Genomic DNA, 25882 nt, shown 5'->3' with positions numbered 1-25882 from the left:
TGGCAGCTCAGGGCTTTATGAGGACTTTTTTTCTGCTAACAAGCTGTCCCCTCCTCAGCTCTGCCCCACGCCATGGCCACCCCCTGAGCCCAGACGGCCCACTGCACCCTTCTCGGCAAAACGATCCCAGGTCAGCACGAACCAGAAACATGTGAAACGTTTCTGGAGAAAAGAAATTACAGGAATCCGACCACTTTTGTACTCCATGTAAGCGCTGCAACACCTACGCGTTACAACACTTAGCCTGTTTGGCTGGGTTTCGGTTTTTCCAGAGGACTGGGTGTCTTTTTCTACCTCCCCCTCTCCTGAAGGTTACAGTGTGATGTGTGTGACATTTTATTTATACCATAGGGTATGGTTTTATAAAAGCATAGCTAAAAACATAATTCCTCTTTAAACTGAGACAATGGAAATTGCACTGTGGCTAGAACTTCTAGAGTTCTGGGAAGTGCCCCTTTAAACTTGGATTAAAATAAGATGACTTAAATAGATACAAAATGATAATAAAACACACCTTAACTTGCTGATATGCGTCGTTAGGTAAACTGCATTCAAGGTGAACACGTAAGAGGCTGGCATTCATAGTTTCTGCCTGCAAGAAAGAGAAGAAAACATCAAGCACATTGCTTCAAAAGACATTATATAAATCTGATTCACACACCGTAATTTATAAAGATAATAGAACTGTTTCCACACGTGTGACACAGCAACATAAGGAAATGTTTAAAAATAAATACAATTACTCTGTACAGTAGGCCTCCAATCAATCTCCAGTTCTCAGGAACTCCATCAATATCTACTTACTTATCAAACTATTGTTATACATGATTACTAAATATTTATAGAGCATCAACATGAGCAACCCTTTCATATGCTTTCACATGTTGATGAACTGTGTTCAACACAGTCTTTTTGTGTAATACAAAGGCTTCTTTCCTTGTTTTCTGTGTATTTTCTTTGCTGATTGGATACTGCAATACAGCTGCTAAGCCAAGAACATGATGTTTCTGTTTGATACACAGGCTTCATGCCAAAATGGACAGAGAGAAAATACTTGTTTTGCCTTTTTATTGATTGGAAAGGAAAAATAAAAGAAAAGATGACATTGATTGTGCCAGCTTGTAAAGCACTCGTAAATCTAACAGGGCAACAGAACTGACAAAGCCAAGCACAGTTCAGGAAAGCTATCTGGAAACCTGGACCACCAAATTACTTGCACAAACTGCTCCACCAGTATATTTTGATTCTAAATTAAGAAGACAAAACAAAGTTAGAATGACAAACCTGTCACTCTATCAGTGCCTTAATTACAGCAAAATTACCAGGTGATTTTAAGACTGATGTGGACTCCCCACCCCACCCCGACCCATTTCACTTGTGGTGCTGAATTAAATATCTGAGCGGGGTATCTGCAGGTTCAAGTTTCTGAAGATGTCAGTGCAACTGACTGAAGAATTTCAATAATTTGATGCTGCAAAGCGAAACTGTGAAGAAAAGTTTCGGAAGCATCCAACACCCTATTTTTCATCTCCCTGGGACAGTCAGGAGGGGACAGGGTGCATGTGCACAGAGTGCAGGTCTACCACACACGTGGCATTTCATGGGGTCTAGTTTTATAAAAGCAAAGCCAAAAGGAAGCCAACATACATTCTGCGTTCCCGATTCAACCAGATTTCATACCAAAATGACTGGGGCTTCACACAAGAGGGCGATGTAACCTCTGCAAAGCTGTTCAGCAGCAACCCAAACTTTGTCCCCAGTGCAGCTCTCCCGGGACAGAAACCCCTGTCAACTCCTTTCTTTTTTTACAAACGCTTTTGTCCTCATCAGATTTTGAGAGAATAAAAAAACCAAAACATTTGATTCCAAAACATGCACCACTTACTAACCTCTCATGGCCATGACTAGTAGTGGAGTTTTAACAAGACACTAAGATCTTACGAAAAGCAACTTTGTGGGTCACTTTCTGGTCAGATCAACCTTTACGCTTAGAATCCCCTTCTCTGTGGTTCTTGAGAGAATGCTACTGCTGCCACGGTCCTAAATAAGGAGTTGTTAGCCCTTATTCAACACTATTGTAGTTTAAAGTAGTTTAAGACCCCACACCCCTAAAAAAAAAAAAAATATCAATAGTAAGTTAAATCACATTTTTCCAACTTTTTTTTTTTCTTGACCTGGCATGTATCTGCATGGGAAGCTGCTGTCACCTTAAAATTGAAGCTCCTAATCTAACACACATGGGGGGGGGGGGAGTGTAATTGGGGTGTATTATGTTGATCTATTTTCTACAGGAATTTTCTGTTTCTCTTTGTGAAGCTATTTTCAGAAAAGGAAAAAGGTTTTCATTTATCTAAGGCAGACAACAGACGCATAACTGCCATGCCCACTATCTTACAACACTGGTAGGATGGCTGTGTTAACCATAAAGAGCAGATAAAGCATCTGAGAAGAAAACACCGTCAGAAGCAGAGTTTCCAAGATGACAAAACCAGGACCATGTCCACGTCTTCCAGCAGTGCAAGCACTCCGTTTACACCGTAAATACCACTGCCTGTGAATCAGAGCAGAGAGCTGAGTTACGCAGCGTATGTTTGCACCAGAGGTGAACTGAAAAGGAGAGGCACGGCACAAGGGGAAAAGTTAGAAAGACCGCTGCAAAGTGTACAGCCACTGCCACTTCATTACCTGGTGTCTCTGTTTTTTATTAGGTATGCATGCATGCACACATACTTGCACGTATACACATAGTCAGCACCCACAAATCCTATATGAACTGAATACAGAAGTCTGATAGAAGCCACACGAATTAAATTCTTGCCAGTTTTGGTAAGACCTTACATTTAAATTTTTTTTAAAAAGAGGCCTCTTTCAAAAAAACTCTAAAAACTTGAACCATCTGACCTGCAAGGAGCCCCGCTGAAGATCTAGGATTCTCAGTGGGGGACAGTACAGTAGGCAATTACTAACTGATCCCTCAAAAAAAAAAAAAAGAGACAGAGCACCAACAGACCAGCTGGTGCAGGCCAACTCAACAACCACCAAGCAACCACAGACCCAAGGTCACTTTTAGGGGTAGAACTCCTTATTCTGCCTAAGGTGCTCTGTCAAGCAGACATGACTCTATACAAGATTGTCACAGAGATACTCCTGCATCATTATCAGGACTGTAGAGCTCAAACCACTTCCTGGGGTTTGGCTACAGTGTAATTAGAAAAGAACAAACATTGAACAAGCCTTCCCTTCTTCCTGCAGGCTGATACTTCAGCTTCTCTCCTGGACAGTCCTTGGCCCTGAAGAGTTATTTTCACTCTGAATGGTGTTAATGAGCTGTCTCTGCAATAATGATTCAGCAGAGTTTCATCAGTTTTTTGCAGACAGTTATCAGGATGGCACACCAAGAAAACCCCACAGTCCTACTACCTTCCTTCTCCACGCCCAAGCACCACACTTGCACATATTTGCTTCTCTGATTCTGCATACAACAGCACAAAACATAGCTTAGGGAGTCTTGGGTTCCCGACAGTACTTGCATTATTTCCTATGTTGTTTGTTCATAAACTCTGAACGCCTCTGGGAAATCAGCAAAGTGATGCCTGTGTCTCCTAAGGCAAGACATTCTGCCCTGCAGGTCACTCCTCCATTGACACTTCCAGTGTGTTTGCACAGCATTTTGAACACAGCAAAGCAGCGATGTAGCTGCTCTGTTAGTGCCATCCGAATATTAAACAATGCCAAAAAACAGGCAACTGGAACAAAGACTACATCCAGAAGCTGGATAAACAAAGATGACCTATATGGGTTCCACCATCTGTTACAGCTTAGTGGTAACTAGCCAATGCTGAATGGCCACATGGACACATTATAAATTCAGTGTTGGACACAGGTCTTCCTTTCTCACAAGTGAGCCAGGAGCCCAGAAATCCTGGGATCCAAGACCACAGCCAGAGCACACCAATCCTGAATCCTTCAAAAGCTGAAACTTTGAAAAGAGTAACAGAGGGTGAAATTCAACAGTGGAAAAGGCAACCTTGTCTTTTTTCTTTCTTTTCTTATTAACCACAAGAGTTTCTGCTAAAAAAAAAAAACAACACAGAGGGAATGACACAGAAAAATGAAAGGCCTGCATACCTTTGCCTATTAAAAGGATAAAAACAACATACAACATCAATGGAAGTTAAATTTCCACAAAAATTGCAAACACAAAACCTGTCACATATAGTATTTCCAATGGAAATACTACTGTAGAGGTAAACCTTCATCTATAATCACTGGGGATATATCATATTTCCAACATAAATACTCTGTAGAGGCAAGATTTCATCAATATCCCTATGTACAATTCTGACCATTCACCTTCAAAAGAAACCTTTACAAACTGCAGGAGCTGCAGAAAGCAGTAGTCAATTTGGTTGAAAAACAGATAACCCATCACTGAAGAAAATACTACAGAGCCCAGGCCGTTCAGCTTGGCAAAGCAAAAGCTGAAAGATGCGATGGCACCTACGAATGCTTCTGGGTATAAGTGTCAGAAGCAGGAGGAGCTGCATAAACTAAATGTGTATCTTAACAAACAAATATAAACCAGCCACAAAGCAATTCAGACTGGAAGTCAGGTGTAGGTTTCCAACCATCAAAGGAGTAAGAGTAAGTATTTTGGGTTATGGCAACAATGCCTCCAGCAGTTCTGAGGAACCATTTTACCAAGCACATGATGGGACTAAACAACGTTACCTTTCTGGCCTTGATGATCAAGGATGTCAGTATTACCAAACAACTTAAACACAACCACCTTTAAAAGCGGAGACAACAGAGGCAAAACATACAGACACACACCGTGCAGCACTTGGTGAGCTTTACCACAGGTTTCCAAGTAGTATCAGTAGACTTCAGAGGTAAGGACACCTTTAGTCTATCAAACTAGACATTGTCACCCAAGATTATAACTCATTAATCCCAAGATGACAAGGGATGTGTAAATGATGCTTACATTATCCTGAACTTACGCTGGTATTTTACTGTGGTTAAAAATAAAGAGGGGAAAGCAAATACACACAGTTAAGTGAGTATGACTGGTTTGGTTTAAATGTTTTTTTCACTACAAATCTCAATTTTATGTTTAATCTTTAGATCTGCACATGTGTAGTCACTCACTCAAGACTCATAGACCTCTCTTCCTTCCACAGCTTCTGAGCCTAAAATAAAAACTGGGCAAAAAAGAATCATACCAATTTTTATGGGATCTGGATCAGAATATTAGTAGGTTGAATGGAAGGAGGCACTTCTGGAGAGGACAGCTATCTGTAGAGCAATGTCCTTCTAAAAGCAACCTGTACTCGAGCAAAACACGACCTTATAGGAAGAGATTCCTCACTATACAGTAAGGGAAATGTCAAATGCTCCCCAGAACTTCTCTACTCAGAAATTCAGACAGAACTGCGAAGCTGCAGAGCCTGCATCCAAACTTCAGACAGTACCTGACAAGAACCCATTGAGCTAGACATGAAGATACAGACAGACATGTCAGGAACAGCATCCAAAAAACCCTTCTCAGTTCTACTGCTTGCACCCCAAATTACAAAACCTGAAGATGTTCGCTTCCTTTGCGAGAGTCTGTCTGTGTTGGCCCACAAGTAAGCACACCTGTGTAATTACAGGAAAGAGACTGGTATAGAGGAGAGGAAAGGAAAAGGAAGAAATTGTGCATTATCCTCAGGTAGAGGTAAGCTTGACAGGTCTGAACACACTGACCTAACATACAGACTGAAAAATATCGGAGCTGAGAATTTTTCTCAGGCAGAACAGAATACAACATCATGAAGACAATCAGCACAGCTTACATTTAGATAAACGACTGAATTCTGTTACATGCCAAGATATTCTAAATATGGTTTTGAAAAAATAAAACTGCATACAATACAAAAGGGAATTTGAAAGATCAGTTTTTCCAGTTAAGTTATTCCCTTGAAAGGTTCTGTATGGCCTGAAAGACTATGAAAATACCTGCAGCTGCAACCAAGTAAAAGAAATCATTAAAGCTTCTTTCAATTGCAATAGTTATGCCTCATAAATCCACTTTGTTGTATTCTCTGCTGCTCCCTGGTTTAGTCAAGCTGAGGTAAGCAAAGCTGGGACCTTCTGCACTGATCCAGGCAAGAGGGGATACTCCAGCCTGACTCCCAGCTCCTGTTCTCAGCCACACGGCACGTTGTGCTTTTTAACTGTGGCAAACTGCTGGCACAGCCCTGCTGTGAACTGGCATGGGGAACGGGTCTGAAGTAAAAATTAGAAGAAACCCTAACAGCCCCACCTCTGTGACTTTATAGTACAAAGCTGGGGGTTTTTTAGGACAGATCAATTCTCCAGTTTTGTTCAGAGCAGGGCATCACAAATAGTTTTGTCAGCGCGCCACAGGAGCATGAACAAGGAACAAGTGGGAATAGTTCAAATGCCAAAGACTGTCTCATAAAACCAGAACACCAGTTAATCACAGTAGCCCTGTACCTTGCGACCTCTCTCCTGCAGTCACTAGTCCTTGGACTTTTTATGTTCTTTGCATCCCAACAACCTGAGGATGAAAATCTTTTATATCTAAGATGATGATGTTTTGTCACCATTTGAAATGTATACTGTACCAGTGTGTGTGATGCCTGGATGTTTTCAATGTGTGGAAGCAGTAAGTAGGCGTTCGCTAGCTGCACTCTAGGTTCTTCTGGAGAAGACGTCAGAGTTCCCATTCCAAAAACCTGGTGTTAAAAAACCAGGACATTACAGCAACATCTAGCTTTTCAGTTATCACAGTAACACAGATAAATATTTTTTTAATTATAACAATCTTCCTAAGAAACAGATTGGTTTTTTACATGATACTTTTAAAAGACAGCTCAGAAAGTTCCAGTGTGGAAAGTAACTATACATACAAATGGCACCTTAGCATCTTCACTCATTCAGGCACTATTACAAAAACAAAACAAAGCACTCACCAGCAGAGCATTAGGTTATCTCAACAATAAAGAATCTAAACTCTCTCACTATTTTTCAGGCAACTACAATACACATAACACCATTTGGCAGTGCAGTAATTTCTGGACAAACTTTGCTCCCAGTCCAGTTGCATATTGAATTCAATGGCTTTGCCTTAAAAATTGAGCTAAATAATTTTTGCTCATTTTGGTTTTCAAAGTCTGCTGTTTTCAAAGCACTGTAAGATTTGCAAGTTGAATGTTTTTACTACATTCATATTCCAATCCATCAAGATTAGTTTATGACAATGAGATGCAAGATAATGGGGGGTGGGGGGAATAAATCATTAGAGATAAAGAAAAATGCCTTGGGGTTTTTCACTTGTATGAAAAGATTATTTTTTTTTTAATAGAAAAACCCCCGTGTTTTAATTAAGAGGATAATCCAATGCATTCCATGTTCACTGAAGATCTCCGACTACAGATAGAAAGTATCAAAGGGAATATACTTTTTTTTTTTATGGAGGCATTTACAAAGTGCATTTTACTATAATGGTACCTCTTCTCCATTTGGATAAATTTTCTGTACATACTCTTGCATAAATGCATTAGAGAAACATCAACATGTTTCAAGACTTCTGGGCTCACAAAAGCACTGTAACGGTGCATCAACTTCTCAAGTTATGCCCAATTTTGAAATTCTTATAAACCTAAGGCAAGCTGAAATCATGGGCAGCTACTGCCTCTGTTTCAGGTGGCTGGCAAAACTGTCCATGAAAACCAGTCCATTACTGATTTCAGCAGCAGTCCAACAGGAGACAAACTGATTTTTTGGCGGCACTGACAACTGCTTCCCTGCAACTTGTTGATATAAGGCCCTGGCTGAGCCTGGCAATAAATCACAGGGTCAGAAGGGAGTGCAGGGAGATGACAGGTGTCAAAAAGAAAAGGTCAATCACTCTACAATGCACTCTTCACTCATCCTTGATGAAAAGTTCCTGCCAAATGTTCCTGTTCTAATAAGTACTAGATAAATGCAACATTTTTATTAAAAATCATGTATTTCAAATGAACTTACCTATGCTTCAACTCAAGGAGCTTTGTTTTCCAGCACAGTATCAAAGTGTGGGAATGGAATAGCTGGATGGTTGATTAAAGCTGGCATTGTTTTTAAAATCACTGAATTCAGAGTTAGACTTTTCTTTAACAAATTAATAAAAGCAAAGAATTTGGAGTATATAATGTCCCTTATGAAAATTAGAAAAGCTTAAGACTTGCTTCAATTCACTACTTCATCAGGCAATAAGTGGCTTAAATGCACAACCATTACTTCAACTTTCACGTTTAAGGGCCTAAACCTCTCACCCTGTGTGTCACCCCCAATGTGTTTACATAAAATCCTGCACAATAGCTGAAAACCACCTCAAGTATTTCCTAAATAGGTTTTTCATGACAAACACATTCCAGCACAGTGCAGTCTAGACTGCAGTATTATATGAAACCAACTAGCAGTGACAGAACCATGCTCTTATAAGTACACATATACCAATACACTTAGTGTTACTACCCCAAGTAGCCCCACTAACCGTAGTAATTTTAACCATACACATGTATGAGGGATCATGAGACTAGCAAGACCAGGTAAAAGGGATGAATTGCAAACACTACCCCATCTGATTTGTACCAGGAATTCAATGAACTCTGAAAGTCTGTAAGTTCAAGATCTATCAAAATTACTTAACACCCAAGTAAATCCAAAACTCAAGCTAAAAATAAGAGCAATTACCTGATATGAAAGTAGTCCATGAGATGAGGTATTTATAAATAATGAGCTTTCAATACTGCCTTCTTCTGTTGGCAGGAAGAGTACTCTGAAAGAGATTTTTCCCATCACTGGAATCACCTGCAGAGACCACAAAGAAACTTGCTTGCTCGAGCCAGTGATCACGACACCCTCCGTTCAGTCGCGCAGCCCAAGAGACATTCCCACATGCACACACCTATCTAGATCCCACTAAGCAGAACCTCAGCCCCGAGAAGGTTCATCTGTCCACAACTCTCGACTCTTACCACGGAGAAAAACTGAGACCACACAGCAACTTGCTGGAGTTTCGTGGCTAGCTTGGGCCTTGTCAGTCAAGGCTCCTTTTTGCACAAGAACAGCACCAACAGCCTCTGCATAAACAAAAATGCTTCCCTGCATATAGATACCTATTAAAAAGTGAATCAATGCCCCCTGTGATATATAGTCAGCTGAGTCAATGATGTTTGTGTCTGCACAGTAGGTCCATGCAGCCACAGTAAAAACACAAATCAGATGAAAGCACAATAAAAACCCTTTGCACATGAGCAGAGGATAAAATCTGGGCTTCACCAAACTGAGATCATAGTGATTCACTCTTAATATGCCTTATATTGTTATACATTGTTAAAAAAAATCAGAGTTAAAATAATGGTCTTAGATCATAACGCAATTCTGCTCATAATTGCAATACAAAATACATAAAACGTTTCACTGCAGTTTTTTGAGAAATATGCAAGACCATTCAAAAGAGTGAAATTCAAGGCTGTAAAACACCCACATGCCTGTGGATTACTGTATAATGCTGCACAGAGCAGAATGCGATTCAAACAGCCTCTTTAACACTGAAAAATTCTCCTCTTTCTCTGTTATTGTAAAACACATTTCCTACTGTAGGTTTTGGATGTCTTCTCCCTTACCAGTCTAAGCAGAAGTGAGGGAAAAAAAGTGCTAGCAAAACAGAAAAGAAGTTGGAGGTCCTACAAAAAAGCACGAAGAGAAAACGCAGAATGAAAAGCTTAGGCCAAAAGAAGCACAAAGGCTTGGCACCTGGCCATTACATAGTTTCCAAAAGTACATCAACACTCACCCGGCTATGAGCAGGAGACACATGAAACTGTCTAGTAGCTGTAAACACTGAATTCACTACAACTTCTCTATCTCTACTAGGGTTGTAGGCCTGCAGCATTTTAGCTCGGGGTAACCCCAGTAATCTAAAGGCAGGGGGGAAAGAGAAAGAAGTTACTCAATTTATAAGCACAGGCAAATACACAAAAAAGGCAACAAACACAAATTGTTCTAAAACATGTTGATATGCAACAATTTCCTATTTGTAATTTCTCTGGCAATATGCCAAACATATTTTGTCCTTTAGTATACAAAGGCAAGTAACATTGGCATGTGAGAGGTACACTTCATCTGAGTCACCAGGAGTCTAAGAAATAAACCACCCATACAAGGCACAAAGTTTTGAATCAAAAAGTTTAAATATCCAAAGTCTTGTTTTGTCAACTAAAGCAACAATTCTCTTAAGGCTTCTGCTTTAGCTAATGCATCCTAAACCCCAGCATCTTATACATTCCTTCTGTGCATCCTCTGAAACATCCCTTTAACTCACAAGGGGCCTGTGTTTCTTTCTAGTTACTGATAAACCAAAGGCTGATTATCATTTGATAATAATTTTTGGAGTTTTCTTAGTAGAGAACTACAAAGAAAAATCTCAAGTATTCTACCAGTATGTTTTGCCTGGGACTTTCCAGATTTTTTTTCAGAAGTTAAAGGAAGCAACAAGCTCCCACTCCACTAGGAAGGCAATTTTTCAAGAAATAAACCACCAACACGAAGAACTGGTTTGACATCCATGTAGAATCACCTGAAATGTACCCATAACGTGTTATGGTTCCCTGTTCTCTTTTCCTCCTTCCTAGAACTGTGTTGATTTTCATTTACAAAGTATAGCAAGGCAAGAAACACAGCTCCAACTCTGTGGCAATTACTTATTATTTCTCTTTTTCTTTCAGAGGATGGCATGATCTCAGCTAATGCTCTTTACCCAAATGTAGCCCAGTATAGTCGTCCCTCCCCACTTTGTTACTGAATAAAATAAGAATAATGGAAAATACTCACTGCATTCCAAAATGCAGAACTGATGGGTGAAAATGTAAGGCCCTCCCATTTGGAGGCATCTTTGCTGCGAAGCTGAAAAAAGGGAAAGAAGCCACAGTTAATATTTGGCGGGCATGATGCTACACATTGCAGGGAAGGAAGATTACAGGCGCTCATTACTCTTTATATTCTAATCATACTCTATATCCCAATCTTTTCATGCATTCCTCTCACTACCATAGATTGTGCTTTAAAAAAGTTCCATACAACAGCATGTGCTGGAAAGTTCATGCCAAGAAAAAGTGCAGTTTGATAAGTATCCCATTTTAGAGGCAATGCTGGCTTGGACAACCTCCCTTCCTTGCACACATCCCCTCATTGCTGCTGATATACCCATTCATGGGGCTGTGCCGTGAGCTACAGAGGGAAAACAACTTTAAAACGAGTCCTGAGGAATGAAAATTATGTCAGCATGGAGCAGATCCTCAGTCTCATCAATTCAACATCCACACAAGCACTGGCACGAGCACACCTGAGACACACAGAGGCAGAGGAGTAAACAGCAGCTTGGGCAAAAGCCAACGTCAAAAAAAGTGCTTGCTTAGCTGTGGCTTTAATGCAAAAGCCAAGTAATTTCTTATATGCAAAGAGAGTAAGAAATAATGTGAAACACATACATCATCATCTTTCCTTTGCCCTAGGAAAATTCACAATAAAATTCCCATCAGTTCTAGCACTTTTTTAGCTTATTTCAACATGAATCGATGCCCTATAACATAAAAATCCCAGGCTATCTTCACCACTTTCTCAATTACAACTTGTCCTCCACAAGTCCCAACAACCACAGTGGTAAAAAACAAGCCCAGCACTCGTTCATTATGTTGACGTAGCCAGTCCTATGCTGTTAAAAACTTCCCCAGAAGCAGTCTGCATGTTGCGTAGCCAGAACCAGTTTCATCTTCACTGCATGATACTAATAAGCATCCTAACAAGGATGAGTCTGAGGAGGGAGGGAGGGACCGTGGGCTCGTAAGTTACCCAGCTGCTTTGCATAAAGTGTGGTAGTACAGTTAATTGTTCCCCAATTTAAAAATGTAGTTCTGTAACATTACACCTTTAATATAGTAAAGTACCTACATAATTCTGTTGTTTCATTCCAAACCAAGAGAGACGTCATAATTTATTACCAGTCATGAAAACTGAGATTTACTATTATGAAAACCCATAGCTTTATGAAAATGTTTCTCATACAAGGAAGCAAACTCTCTCGCTGTTGTAGGGGGAGGCATGCAATATATCCAGGTAGTGTTTCTGGGGAGCTGCTAGCAAATAACACAAGAGCCGATGATGCAGAACTACAAAGTCTGGGTGAATGACAGTCTCCTTCCAACCGCCTTGTCTCTGGCCAGGCCAACCTCACTCCATTCCTAGAAACACCAGGGATCCAGAAGGGAACCAGTACCTTCTTCCCCTTCCAAAAGTCAGCCTTGGAGACGTACCCGGGGGGAAGTCTGAGTACTGTTTTTGTAAACACACACAAATTAAAACTATTACTACAGTAAAGCCCCAGGCATCTGGGGGAAGGCACACTCCTGAAGGATCCTCAGATCCTTTTTGTATATGCACCCCCACACATATAGTAAAATAGAAGTTAAGCCAGTGGTTTATGCGCTCCGTAAGTTTCTAGTGTCTTACAGTTACTGCTGAAATACTTTTCCCACCAGAAAAACCTTTGCTGAGGATGAGAAGCTGAGTGCTGCTCTGTGCCCACTGGTGTAATTGGCAGTGGCTCTCCAAGACCTGCTGATCCTCCCCCTGGGGAGCTCTGGCAGCACCAGCTCTTTTCCTCTGACCCTCCCTCTCTGCAACAGGCACCAACGCACTGGGTGCAAACGCAGCATGGATGTAGGAGGCCACATCTCATTCGGTTTGGATGAAGAAGGCTTTGCTGTAGCACTGGTTCTGAAAAACACACTGCATTACTGTTCAGACAATAATCACAGCCAAGCCTCTCCTGGTCAGAAAATGGGAAAAGCCCTATGAGAGCAGCAGCAGGATTCCGGGGCTGCCGCTGCATTCCTTCTGAAGACTGGGATGGCTGAAGTGAAGCCTCAGCTAATAAAATTCTGCAGGCTCTGAGCTGCACAAAGGTAATTTCAGAGCATCCCTACACACCACTCCTCAGCAGCCCCGGGAACCGGCCCATGGTTCCAAGACATCCAGTTTCTGCTCTGCACCCCACAAAAGCTGCCAAATTGCTCCAAGATCCACCCTGGCCCTAAAAGCAGAAGAGCCACATTCCTTCGGCATGGTGCTCCTAACCCTGCCCGCTGGCCAGCTCCACCGCCTCTGCGCTGCTTATCAGCAGCCCCAAAGCACTGCCAAAAAATAACTTGGGAGCTGCATTTACAGAACAGCAGGACTAGTGGAAAGAGAAATCCACCACTCTGGGGCTGTTCCCCATCCCCAAGGAAACAGCAGTTTGGAATGGGAATGGGCAGGCGATCATCTCACCTAACAACCAGGATGCATTTAAAGCCCACCACTACAGAGAGAAAGGGACAGGCAATGTGTGTAGATGTCTTCTACATCTACACACATGCTTCTCCAATGTGTTGCTGCAAGCCTCTTAAACCTAGGTGGAAGCTGGCCCAACACCCTGATGCATCCCCGTACTCCAAACACATCAATACATCGAGCTTTCTGCAGGGGACATGGAAATAAACATCAAAGGAAATTTGTTAAGACATTTAAAAGTTCAAGTAAAAAAAAAATAAATCTTTTTAAAAGTTAAGAACCTCAACTCACTAATAGATTCACCTCAAATTACGCCAAAAATTTCTCTTTTTGCTGCAGATGACATGTCCAAAAAAGTACACGGGCCATTTCATGAGAATGTTGCAAGGCCTGGGAAAAATACACAAATATCAACCTAAGAATGGAAGTCTTGAAACAACAAATGTAGAGAAACAGTCCTCTCCAGGACAGAAAAAGCCTGGTTTCCAACTACTCTTTCATTGCTTTTAAAATCAGCTAACATCACATTAGGCATGCCGTCTAACAAAGCCACACTACACAGCACCTGTTTTCTTCAGGCAGCCCAGTTGAACACAGAATTCTGAATAATAAATTCTGATACAGCATGTCAATTCCATTATTTCAGGGGACATTTTTAAGCACAAGTGAACCACACTGGAGGGAAACAGGAAAAAAATAGAAGAGGGGAAGGAGATTCCCAGCAGCTACTTTGAACACTTAGTAGTAATTGCCTTTGTATCAAAAAAAGTAGTTTAATTGGTCCAATTATCACTTGCCAGCCCAACAATTCAATGCCCTTCCTCCTCTCCATCTTCACAATATATTTAAAACACTGACACCCTGGACCATCCATCTCCAGGAAAAAATAAGAACAGCTGAACCATTGGGGAAGGCTCCACATGGTCACCCAGGGCAGGGGGAGATGAGGGGCAGGCTTGGGGCGGGGGGCAGCGGTGGGGAGGAGAAGGAGAGAGTGAGCCCACGAGACCTGCCGCTCCAGCTCATCACCCCAGTTCCCAGAAGACATCCAGCAGAAAGGGATAAATCCTAAGTGTGCACACAACTCCCAGCACCAGAGATGCTGGCCAGGGAGAAAGGTGGACATACAGCAGCCAAAAAGGGGCTGGAGGAACAGGTGGCATGAGGAAGAGAGGTGACACCAGCAGAGAAGAGCTGAATGGAGGAATGTAAGAACCCCTGACCGCCTATGCAAGCGGAGAAATGTGTCACTCTAGGGCAGAAGTTTTTGGGGTTTTTTGTTGCTGTTTCTTAAAAGCTGTAAAATCTCAAGTCATCATATTCCCTCCAACGAGAAGCCCCTGAGGTGCTCATCCGTAGGGAAAAGGGCATCAGAGAACATGGAGAAGTTCCAGCCTTTTACAACACTTCCTGCTCCAGGAAAGAACATTTTGGTGTCCTGTTGTTGTGGGACTAACAAAAGGGGATGCTAATACAGGGATTAAATGTGGGACTTAAACAAAGGATGCTCACTACACACGCGTTGAGTTTGCTGGAATTATTTTGCCCTTGCTTCTTTCAGTTCTGTTACTCTTTGATGTAATTAGTAGAAACAGGTAAACAACCAGGTCAGTATGATTTTTATATATTTACTTACAGCCTCAAAACCTAATTTATATGCAGTGTATATTACACACAAACATTTGTTCCAAATAAGCAAAGACCCTTTTATTTCCCCCGAAGTACAACAGAAAGAGATCCTGCTTCGCAACAGTATTATTTATACTTCACTGGCCAAAATCACAAGAAAAGTGAAAAAATCCAAACAAAAGGCCAAATCTACTCTGAACAAATTTCTGGGGTTTGTGTTGGGGGTTTTTTGGTTGTGCTTTTTTTGTTGATTTTTTTTGAAAATAAAACTTCAAAATTGAGTTAATTCATCTAGCTATATATATAAATAAAACACTCAGTAATCTGCAGAATAAGCTGCATCTGATCAGAAAGGAAGGGAATTTTCCTGGAACAAAGTTTATCCCAGTGTCCCTTTTTCTCCAAGTCTTCCTTGTATCTTTATTTTTTTTACTTTACTTGATTACTTTAGGTTATCTTAGGATGCACGTCATCTGATGATTCAGATAGCAACATATTGCCGCTTGGTGCCCTTTCTTCATCCTTCCTTTTTGTGCCCTTTGTTGACAGGCAACACAAGAAAACGCAAGTCAGGAGGAAGGTATTCTATTGTCAGGGCTTTTTCTTTATGATTGCAGGGTCTTCTTGGAAGCGGCAGGCAAAAAGGGCTTTAACGTACAAGAGGTCCTTTTTGAGTGAATCTGCTTAGGCAGTACTGCTTTATTTTTCAGTATATCGCTAAAAGTAAAATTTGACTTATGTTTGGCATCTTGGCACTTCTTACGTTCAGTGCAGTAATATTAATGAACCCACAGGATGAGATTTTGAGATATGGAAGTACGTATGTATTGTATAGGAAAGCAAAAGTTTTATATGTAAACTGAAACACAGAAAGGAAATTTTAAAAAACCTCATTTACTAATTTTAGATTCGTTCCTCCAGACTACACCAGATTAATAAAAAGCAGACTAATAAGAGTGAGATTTGCACCTACAGAAACAACCAAACCAAACCCTAATACTTTTAGTAGTTCTGATTACAGCTGATGGAAAGAAATTATTTTGGCAAATGTAAATAGTTAATTAAGAGGAAGTTAACATAGAAATAGAAATGGATCCCAGCTGCAGCTGAACCAGTCTTCTGAAGAGCTGACACAGAGCTCTGTTTTGTCATATCACCTTGTCCCTTGCTTCACTCAACCTCCCATTCACTAAAGGCAGTAAGAGCACCAAGCAGTACTTATGAAGGTTAAACTGAAGCTCCTGGAAGACAGACAATAGCTTTAAAAGACGAGATAAAATTGTTTGGAAATGCAAAATTACAACTTTTGTTTACCATCAAGGCAACCCTGTCAAAAAGAAACAGAACATTATTAAATTACACCTTTTTTTAAAAAAAAAACAAACTTGATTTATTTTTCCTGGAAGCAGAAAGAGTCATCAGAAATCAGAAAGGATTTACCTTGGAACAACACAGCTCACGGGCGAGCTGTATGTACTGCACCTGAAGAACGGTGGCTCTCCCTGGCCTCAGCCCTGCCGTGCTCACCACCTCGGCTCTGCAGCCTTGCAGGATTTCTCCCGGACCACCATACCTACGTGTGCGGGTTTTGGCTGGCACAGAGTTGATCATCTTCATAGAGTCTAGCATGGGGCTATGTTTTGGATCTGTGCTGAAAAGTGTTGGTAACACAGGGATGTTTTAGCTGCTGCTGAGCAGCGCCTGCACAGAGTCAGGGTGTCACCTGCCTCCCACCCACCCACCAGTGAGCAGGCTGGGGGGCGCAAGGAGCTGGGGGGGACACAGCTGGGACAGCCGGCCCCAGCTGACCCAAGGGGTATTCCAGACCATATGGCGTCACGCCCAGCATATAAAGCTGGGGGAAGAAGCAGGAAGGGGAGGATGTTGGGAGAGATGGCCTTTGTCTTCCACAGTAACGCTGATGCGTGATGGAGCGCCGCATCCCTGAAGATGGCTGGACCTTTGCCACTGCCCATCAGCAGGCAGCCAAATTCCTTGGTTTGCCTTGCTTGTGTGTGGGGCTTTCTCTTCACCTATTAAATCATCTTTATCTCAGCCCATGAGCTCTCACTTTTACTTTTTCGATTCTCTCCCCCTCCCAGATGGGGCAGTGAGAACAGCTGCGTGGGGCTTGGCTGCCAGCTGGGGTTAAACCATGATACTACATAAGACTCAGGTGATAACGTATGAACCAATCCATGCATTATTTTTACTTAATTTTTTTTATTATTATTTAAGAAAAAACACCCAGCGGGTAAAAGAACAAAACTGTGAAATTTAAACACTGGAAACCTAGAAGTTGAAAAAGTCCCTTATTTTTAGCACCGCATTGTTTAGGGAAGAGGGGGAGGACTGACTCACTGCTTCTGAATGCTTGGGGATTGGCAACCCATCCTGAGGAATTCACTTACGGGCTTTACTAGAGAACCATGCTGCTGCGGGAAGAAGGGTGGCTGTCTTTTTCTCTGAACTACACCACACATCAGGGACCAAATCCCAAAGCGTGGAAAGCAGAAAAGGCCAAAATGGCATTACCCATCAAATAACACAAACGCATACCTGCATGCCCGCTATTTTGCATATTTGGGCTACAGGAAAATAGGAAAGAGAAGCTAAACCAAAATAAGCTAGCGAAATCATAAAAACTAAAAACAAGTCCCATGATTTAGGGCCAAAGTCATGATTTAAGGAGGCAGACAGGCAGACAGGACTAGCAATCTTTTTTTTTTTTTTTTTTTTTTAAGAAAACCTTGTTATATTGGCAAAGCAGCATATAGCCAAAGACTTGCTCACCAAAGTTGCAATGGGCTGCTACTTAGTTTATTTTCAGAAGTACTGAGATAAAAAGGTAGGTAAGCCTAGCTCAACCTGTAAAGCACAAACCATTCTCCATTGCTTCCATCCGGCTCCTTGCACACTCTCCTTCAGCGACTGAAGCAGCCCGCTCTGCTTATCCCCTCTAGCCCCTGTGTTTCCACTGCCATTTACTTGTCTTTCTGGGTACCCTCCTCTCACTGCCTGTGCTCCCTTTTCCTATAAAATTCTGCGATAACGTTTATACAAAACCTTTGCAGGATAGTTACCTAAGCCAGCAGTGCTTCAGTTTTATTTACTACAAAACAACAAAACTGCAACAATCAAACTCACAGTATCTCACAGTATCGCACTTAAAAAGTCACATTTTTTACGGGATGGAAATGGCAGGACTCAGATTAAAAAAAAAGTGGGCTTTTCTCCCTACTCTAATATGCAAACAATCTCCTTGGAAAAACCTCCAAAGCAGTTAAATGTGGGCCACGACAAAAATCAGAATAACACTCACAAAGAAACGTAGTGGAGAAGATGAGCAGTGAGGCACGAAGCGCTACAGTGAGCTTCCTGGTGAAAAGAAAAGGCTTTCTTTTCCACATGGGCCTGCGGTTTGAATTTTAGCAGCAGCAGCACAATGAAGTGTGTTTAACAGCAGAACGGAATTATTCCCTGCTATAAATCAGTCCTCAACTTCTGAAATAACTGCAATCTGTACTAAATTAAGAAATTAATTCACAATGACTTGAGTTCATTTGAAATTGTTTTCTGAAACCTCTTCTTTCAAAATCCTTTAGCCACCCAGATTTCAAGCAACAACCCATGCTCTCTAGAGATTGTCCAGGGGGACCCTGTCTTTTTTAGGCATGTTGCACAGTCCGCTTAAGTACGGGGGGCGGGGAAAGGCAGAAATTTTAGAAAGCAAAAGGTATGTAACTCCCTAGAAATCCACAAGCACAGACCTGGGAGAACAATAAGTGGGTTATCGGTGAATTTGGCAGGCAAATCAGGCACCCATATGGCCTAAACTGAACCTGCAACTACTTGTGGACACACAAAAAAAAGAAGTCTTGTTTCAGCCAGGCTGAGAAATATCCAAGTTATTTGTATTGGATGAGTGTACGGGGCCCACTAGTTCAATATGCACATCAAACATTTTCCTCTGAAGCATCTCTAGCACTGCCAGCAAATCCCAAATATCCTGGCAAGCAGAACATCCACCTTCATTTACCTTTTTGCTTTAGGTAATTTAGCGATTGCCTATTGGCTTTGCAATATTTCATAAGGCAATATCTAAGTACTTAAGACAATGATAACTGCTCTGAAATAAAACCTCGTTTGCCTTTTTTTTTTTAAGCTTCTTTACAATTTAACTTTAAGTAGTAGCAATTTTCTGTTAAACTATTAAAATCACAAAAACAATAAAGTTTACTTTTTTTTAGTTCTTCCCCCAAAAAAATTAAGGGAGTCACTTGCCTAATACAAACACACACTTTTGGCTCCATGAGGAGCCTTGGCATTCTTGACATTTTAGCTTGAATTACCAGGTCCTGGACTTCTGGGGTTATGAGAAAATACTGCATTTCATGTCTTTATAAAGAATGCTTCTGGCCCATGAGTATGCGAAATAAAAACACAAATCCCAAAGGCACACAAAGCAGCTCCTGCTTTTTTTTTTCTTCCCCCCTTTCTAAACCTCAAAGCTTTTTAGCCGAACCTACTTTCTTTGAGTAATTTGCTTACCCTGTAGTAGCCAAACCCTCCAAGAGAAACCCCAAACCAACAAAACACTAAAAACCAAAACCACACCAAAACCTTTTAAACTGCCTGCATAATCCAGGTTTGTTCTTCAAAAACTGACACTAAGGTCACAAATAATTTCTGAGATGGTCACTTTTGCCTACCCTAATTAAAAAGCATTAAGAAAGGCAGTCAAACCTGCAAGTACCCTGGCCTACTTTATACATGTAAAGAAATGGCTGCTTTTTGAAGGATGCTGCTCAACCCTCACAACTCAGAATTGCTTCAAGAGCAGCTATGAGACTCCACGCCTCTCAAAGATCACACTGTTTATCCAAGCTCCTACCCAGTCTCTAAACTGAAAATGAAACGTTTTCAAGAGATGTGCTGCTCACAGCCTTTTTCAGACCCTCTGAAAACATGAACCCTAGGCACAAGGAGAAGCACCTAGAGAAAAGGCTTCCACTGTCAGCACGGTGCCTCCTCTACGCTAAAGGCAAAGAGCTGCAAACCTTGCACCGAGATACCATGAAATTTAAATGACTGTTCACTACCCACAGTTTTCAAAGCATTTTACTGAAAGCAGTCAAATTTCACAGCATGGCGCTGTGAAAGAAGTAGGATAAAAGACTCTTTAAGAAAGGCAGAGGATAAACCACATACCCACCCTGCCTTCTACCTAAGGAGAGCATGCTTATTTTTACTTACTAGATAGTATTTAATTCTGTTCTTGCAACGGCAAAACCATGGCAAGAGATTCTAGCGGCAAGGGCTGTTTTTCAGCATAGTCCTCTACTAACATAATTAGGAATCTAACAAAGGAAGAAACAGACATTCAAGAAGAAACAAATAATTCTATTACACCTGCCCCAACTAAATTCCCTTAAAAATAACAGTGAGCTTGCTTTCTGTTCCTAATATACTCCGCGTAAGACTGGGGGAAACGTCAGCTCTGCTCCACGTTTTAAAACTACATTCTAAAGGGAATGTGAAATTTTAAATGTGAACGGTTGCTACCAACAAGGATATTTTTATTTATTATTAGAAAGAAGCAGAGCATCTATGGGACAATTAGCAGCACAGAAGAAAGATCCAAGTGAAAACAGACCTCGCCTTTTTAACGTATCAATCGTAAATCTGTTTTTACTGGTTAAAATAAAACTTCATCAAGTGCACAAAACTCCATTCAAAAGATCTCCCTAGACTGAAGAGCAAAGGGCCAATTTCTGTCAATTCAGCAGCAACCCCTCCTTCAAGCGTTTCACTTCGACGTGCCGGAGCAAGGCAGCATTTCTCCATCTCGGGGGCTCCGGCTCCTGCCTGGAGAGCAGGGGGGCAGGAAGCACAGCGGGGCTCAGAGCTCACGGCAATAGGAAGTTACAGTCTTGTCAAAATATCATTGCACCCAACCATTTCCTTTTTCTAATTACAGCCTCAGCCAAAAACGTCCATCTTTACAGAAACCATTTGAAGTTAGAACAGCTCATCAAAATGCATGAAAGAGCTCTGTGGTTGCTGATAAGCTTGACCTGCTTAATAATTAAGAGTGATAATCTTCCTACAGCAATTAAGAGTGATAATCTTCCTACAGGAGCTGCCTTTTGCTGTTTCTGCATTAATCCAAGCGCCTTTATAATGACAGTACAGGCCTGTAGGACAGCTAAGAGACAGATTTGCATGGTAGATCTCAAAGCCCATAGGAAACCTTTACACTGAATATGTTAAGTACTAAAAATCCCCTTCCCTTTTTCCCCTGAAACAGAAAAAAGAATAGCAACTGAAAAGGAAACTAAGATAATAGAGAAAAACCTCAGATTTAGGACTTAAAAAAAAACCCACCAACTTAAATTTCTGCTTTTCACGTGTTCCCTTTGGTTTGGACAATGCACCTGATCCCACCCTGCCCTGAAAAAAAGCAATGGAAAGGTCAGTAAGGTCACATCTCCTAAAGCTGCCAAGTCCAAGTTTGACACAACAGTGGAAAACATCAGCCTGGACTCCACATTTCTTCTCTTTTGTGAATTTCGGCCCAAATCTTTAAAAACAAAGTATCATCTTTGCACATCAACCTTTAAGCATAGTAATTTACCTGTGAACATCCACTATCTTCCTTCTTGCAAACATATGAAGAGAAGACAATAAAAATATGCGATTTTCCATATTGAACCCAAGTTACCTACACAGTACTTTACCAAAAAGCTTCAAATGCTACTATGGTGGAAAAGCAAACACTACAATATACAGCTTAGACACATTAGGCAGTAAATTACATCACAAACTGGTAAAATACTGGGGAAGTCCCTCTTGAAAACCTAAAATACATGCACCTCTTTCAAAATCTTTTTACCAAACATTTGCTTGAGCAAGACCAGCTTTCTCAGTCCTGTTTGAGTTTTATAAGGTGAAAAATTTTACTGCTATTGACTGCCAGACTTATTAAAAAGTCTCTTCTCTAAGAGATGAAACTTCTGAAGCACGTACAAACTCATACACTAGCTTTCTAAGAATACTTAATTTTTCCTGTCTTTGAATAGGATTTTCATAAGCCATATTATATGACTGCAAAATACGATGCAAAGAAGAAATATAAAGAGAAGGCGCAAGGCTACACTTTGCTCCAAGGTACTTTGAGCGTGGTGCAGCAGGGTAAAGCTGCGGTATACACAGTCGCCCTGTGTCCAGCAGAGCAATGAAGCTGCTCTCCCACACCCCACGGGCCACCACCAAATTTTAAGGAGGAAAAGTTGAAGATAAGTCACTAACCAAATAGCAACACCAAAAAAGCAGCCTTGGCCCCAGATCAAAGCCTCCATCTCACAGGAGCATCGGTCTCTTGCTCTTGTTTTCCAACCCTCCCAGTTGGGCTGTATTATACCCTCTTCAGTTCCCCTTCCAAATGTTTCAGTCACTTGACAAAGCTTTTTGTTCTGGTGTGGCAAGATATTGGATCTATGCCATTTTACATATGTGGCTGTATTGTTACTTATTAGATGGGACGTATTTTCTCCAGAGAAGTACAAAACCTTTTTTTAGGAAAAACCTTTTAAAATTACAATAGCAATATAAAAAACTGCAGACTTTTATCGTTCATTCACTTTTTACTAACTGATGGCACTGTGCATTTTCATCTTCATCTATATGCTTCAACAGCATATATATCTACTCTTAAACTAAAAAGCTTTTGTTCTCCAGCTCCCCACACAGAACTCTGCTTATATTTCCAAACGCATCCCCTCCCGCAGGCAGAAATGAAAGGGGGAATCCTCCACAGCATCGGATCATTTCCACTTTCTCACCTGTAGCCAGCAAACCCCTACGGTGGCAGGATGCCCCGCAGACAAGCCTCCCAAATTCCCCCAGCTGCCCCTTTTGAAAAAAGCAGCTTGCTGTGCCCGCCTGTCTTCTGTCACTCGGCGCTCTGGGCCATGGTATGCAAAATGGAAAGACAGTTCCAGGATTTAGCGCTATTAAAAGGAAGCACGCTCACGGTGTATTTGTGACCCACTCCTAAGCACTACTGTGCATTTATGTTAGATTACGTTGTCAAAGGAAAACGTAAGATATGAAAAAATACATACCAGAAAATTCAAATTGGCAAAAATTCAAAAATTTTGGCATTACCAGGATTAGTAGTTACAACGCGTATTGCAGGAATTACCAGGTCCTTACAAAACATCTGGGATCTGTTGAAGCCAATGCACAGCATATGTTCGGAGCCAATTTCTTCTGACGTACAAAATGCTGCAACCTTCTGCTATTAAATAAAGCAGAACCATATGAAACAAACCCTGTTTCACAGGTTTATTAACAAAATGTCTACCACCAAAAAAATCCCAGGTATGTTACAGCTGCCACGTTAGCCTCTAGAGTTCTGACTTCCAGCAAGGGGCACCTTGAGCCAATGAGTTAACATTTGTTTCCTTCAGCAGGATAGCTGGCGGGGGAAGGAAGAGGGGGAAAACGAACTGGGAAAAATAGCAGGAAGTCCGCTTTTGGTTGTTTTGTATCAGTTAAAAAACAGCACTCGCAATCAAGCACTGGATTGGGGCTCTACCTCCCCTGGATTCTTGCATTCCCTCCCTTATTCCAAAGCTACATGGCTAATCAGAGCCCACCAACTGCAAATTTTCACCTGAGACACTAAGGGCAAAGAACCAGTAACGCTATTTTTGAGTCTCTTAACAGACCTCAGACCAGAGGTCTGCTCCTGCTGCAGGACGGGATGCACTTTGCTCCTGCACGCTCCGCACATTAACCATCTGACACAGCATTTCTCAAGCTGCCCGCGAGAGGACAAGCTCCCTTTGGACAAGCCAAAGATCTCTCTGCAGCCCAAAGGCATATCATCGCTCCTTCCTCTGCCAGACAAGCAAATAAACATCACAGTGGGACCCCCCCGGGACCCTGCCCCAAGTCCAGCTGAAGCCAGTGGGGTTCTCATGGGCCGCGGGGCAGGACAGGTGAGCAGCACCTTGCCCCTCCTTACAGCCGCATCTGTAAGCGCGGACACACGCGTGACTTCAGTGCACGGAAGCAAGCCTGGCGAGGGCATTCAGTCTCTGAACAGGCCTCTGTGTCACTCCACGGCACTATTTTACACAAAAAAAAAAAAGAAGCAACGAGGCTTTGTAAGGCAGATCTCTCATCGTTTCAAAACGTTAGACGTGGCTTTGGCAGGAGCCTGGCAAAAAGAGAGGGAATAAGGAAGCACCAACCCACGGCACGCAGTAGCTAACACATGCGTTTGCAGCTACCCAAGGTCACGTTTTCCACGCCTCACCTTACCTTCCCACAGCTTGCAAAATTTCAGTGGATGGAGGGAAACTAAAAGAGACGACAAGTGTTCAAACCAAGTGTCGTTGCCCCCAACCCAATACTCACACCCAGAACAACCTAGCCTCCAAGCCAGACCTCGTGACAAAGCCACAACAGACGTGGGGTGACTTGCAGTTCTCCAAGTCCCCAATGAGCTTCCTCAGTTCAGGAACAGAAGCAAAGGTGCCCATCCTAAAATTTAGCAACGTACACGCTCTTTATGGCTGGGCACTGCCCTCCCCTCCCTGCACATCAAACATTTCAGTAATTATTCCAAGAAAAAAAACATCCACCAAAACACAGTCCACTGCTTCAAAGACCAGAAAGCATTAATAATTGGTTTTGTTTACAAGGAGAGAAAAAAAAATCCAAGCAAAACTGAAGCATGGGGACTGGGGCAGGGGGGTGTGTTTGTTTTAAAGCGACTACCCACATCTGCGGGATCAGCCACATTATCCCAGCAACACTGGGAACGCTCACAAAGGCCAGAAATGCCCCCTTTTCAAAAGGGCAGTTTAAATGCTGCAGAAACTGGGTCAGCAACAGGCCACAGAAATACCTAAGCAGGCAGCAGGCACCTCGTGGATTGCAGGCAGCAGGCTTGCGGCAAAGGACTCGAATAAAAGACAGAACACACCAAGACAGAAATCAGACAATAGCTATTGAAGAAAGGCAGTTAATAGCAACAAAGCACGTAAAGCACGGGTCAAGGAGTCGGTCAAGTACAGGCTCTTCAACTCCCTACCCTCCTCCAGTTGCCAGGAATCAAGATTTAGACACAAACCAGCAACGCACATGGTGCACACACTAGCAGGCAAGCACAAAAAATAAGCGGACACATGAAATCAACAAAATGGTAAGGAACTGCAAAACCTATTCTGCAATACTACACGGCCACTCACTTCCCAAGGGCAGTGCAGTGCTCCTTGTTGTTCTGCTCTCATTTAAAAAAAGCAAAAGGTATTACACGATTTATGCTCACACACGGTTAGTACATTCTTCATCTCTGTGTTCAGCTTTTTACTGTTTGCGCACCTACTGATGTGTTTATTGCAGAGACGTTGATTTTAAAATATCAACCCACAACTTCAGTCGACAGGACAATGCAACCGGCACAAAAAAAAACACGTATGCAGGCAAAATGTGAGAGGTGACCTACAGTGTCACTAGTGAGGTCTGACTTGCTGACTGTTTTCTACCCTATGTAATGGGTGACATTAACCGAGCGTGCACAGCAGGGCTGTTACACACTTCTGCCAGCCACAGCGGGGACACTTGATTCCATTTTGCACAGACTCTTAAAATCATTTTACATGAAGGGAGGTGGTGGCTACACAAGGTGCAAGAAGTTATGAATCAGTCACTCCCTCCTCTCTCTCATTTCGCTTCCCTTTTGCTATTGTGCATCTTTCCTTTCATGGTCAGATCGCAATCTGCTGTTGTCCCTTACCAGTTCTGCCTACCACTTGAAATAAGCAAGCTTTCATTTTACCTTTCCTACCAGTAT

The 25882-nt window shown here is 41.9% G+C and overlaps 1 protein-coding gene across 4 annotated transcripts in view; it reads right to left on the bottom strand.

Moving 5' to 3' along the window:
* TMEM131L (transmembrane 131 like) overlaps positions 1-25882 on the bottom strand; it is an 82945-nt gene that overhangs the window by 35521 nt on the left and 21542 nt on the right. For 3 of the 4 annotated variants that reach the window (XM_040600516.1, XM_040600533.1, XM_040600524.1), the window contains exons 4-8: positions 10888-10959; positions 9851-9974; positions 8746-8862; positions 6633-6743; positions 515-592 (exon numbers count right to left, since the gene is read on the bottom strand). In XM_040600516.1, coding sequence (XP_040456450.1) covers positions 515-592; positions 6633-6743; positions 8746-8862; positions 9851-9974; positions 10888-10959 — 502 coding nt within the window. Of the gene's footprint in view, positions 1-514; positions 593-6632; positions 6744-8037; positions 8688-8745; positions 8863-9850; positions 9975-10887; positions 10960-25882 lie in introns of those variants that run through there. The other variant, XM_040600543.1, reaches the window with a different exon arrangement.

The sequence above is a fragment of the Falco naumanni genome, chromosome 1 (genome assembly GCF_017639655.2).
Source record: "Falco naumanni isolate bFalNau1 chromosome 1, bFalNau1.pat, whole genome shotgun sequence".
In the NCBI taxonomy this organism is placed as follows: domain Eukaryota; kingdom Metazoa; phylum Chordata; class Aves; order Falconiformes; family Falconidae; genus Falco; species Falco naumanni.
The sequence above is the reverse complement of the archived record's forward strand: the minus strand, read 5'-3'. Positions and strand labels throughout refer to the sequence as shown.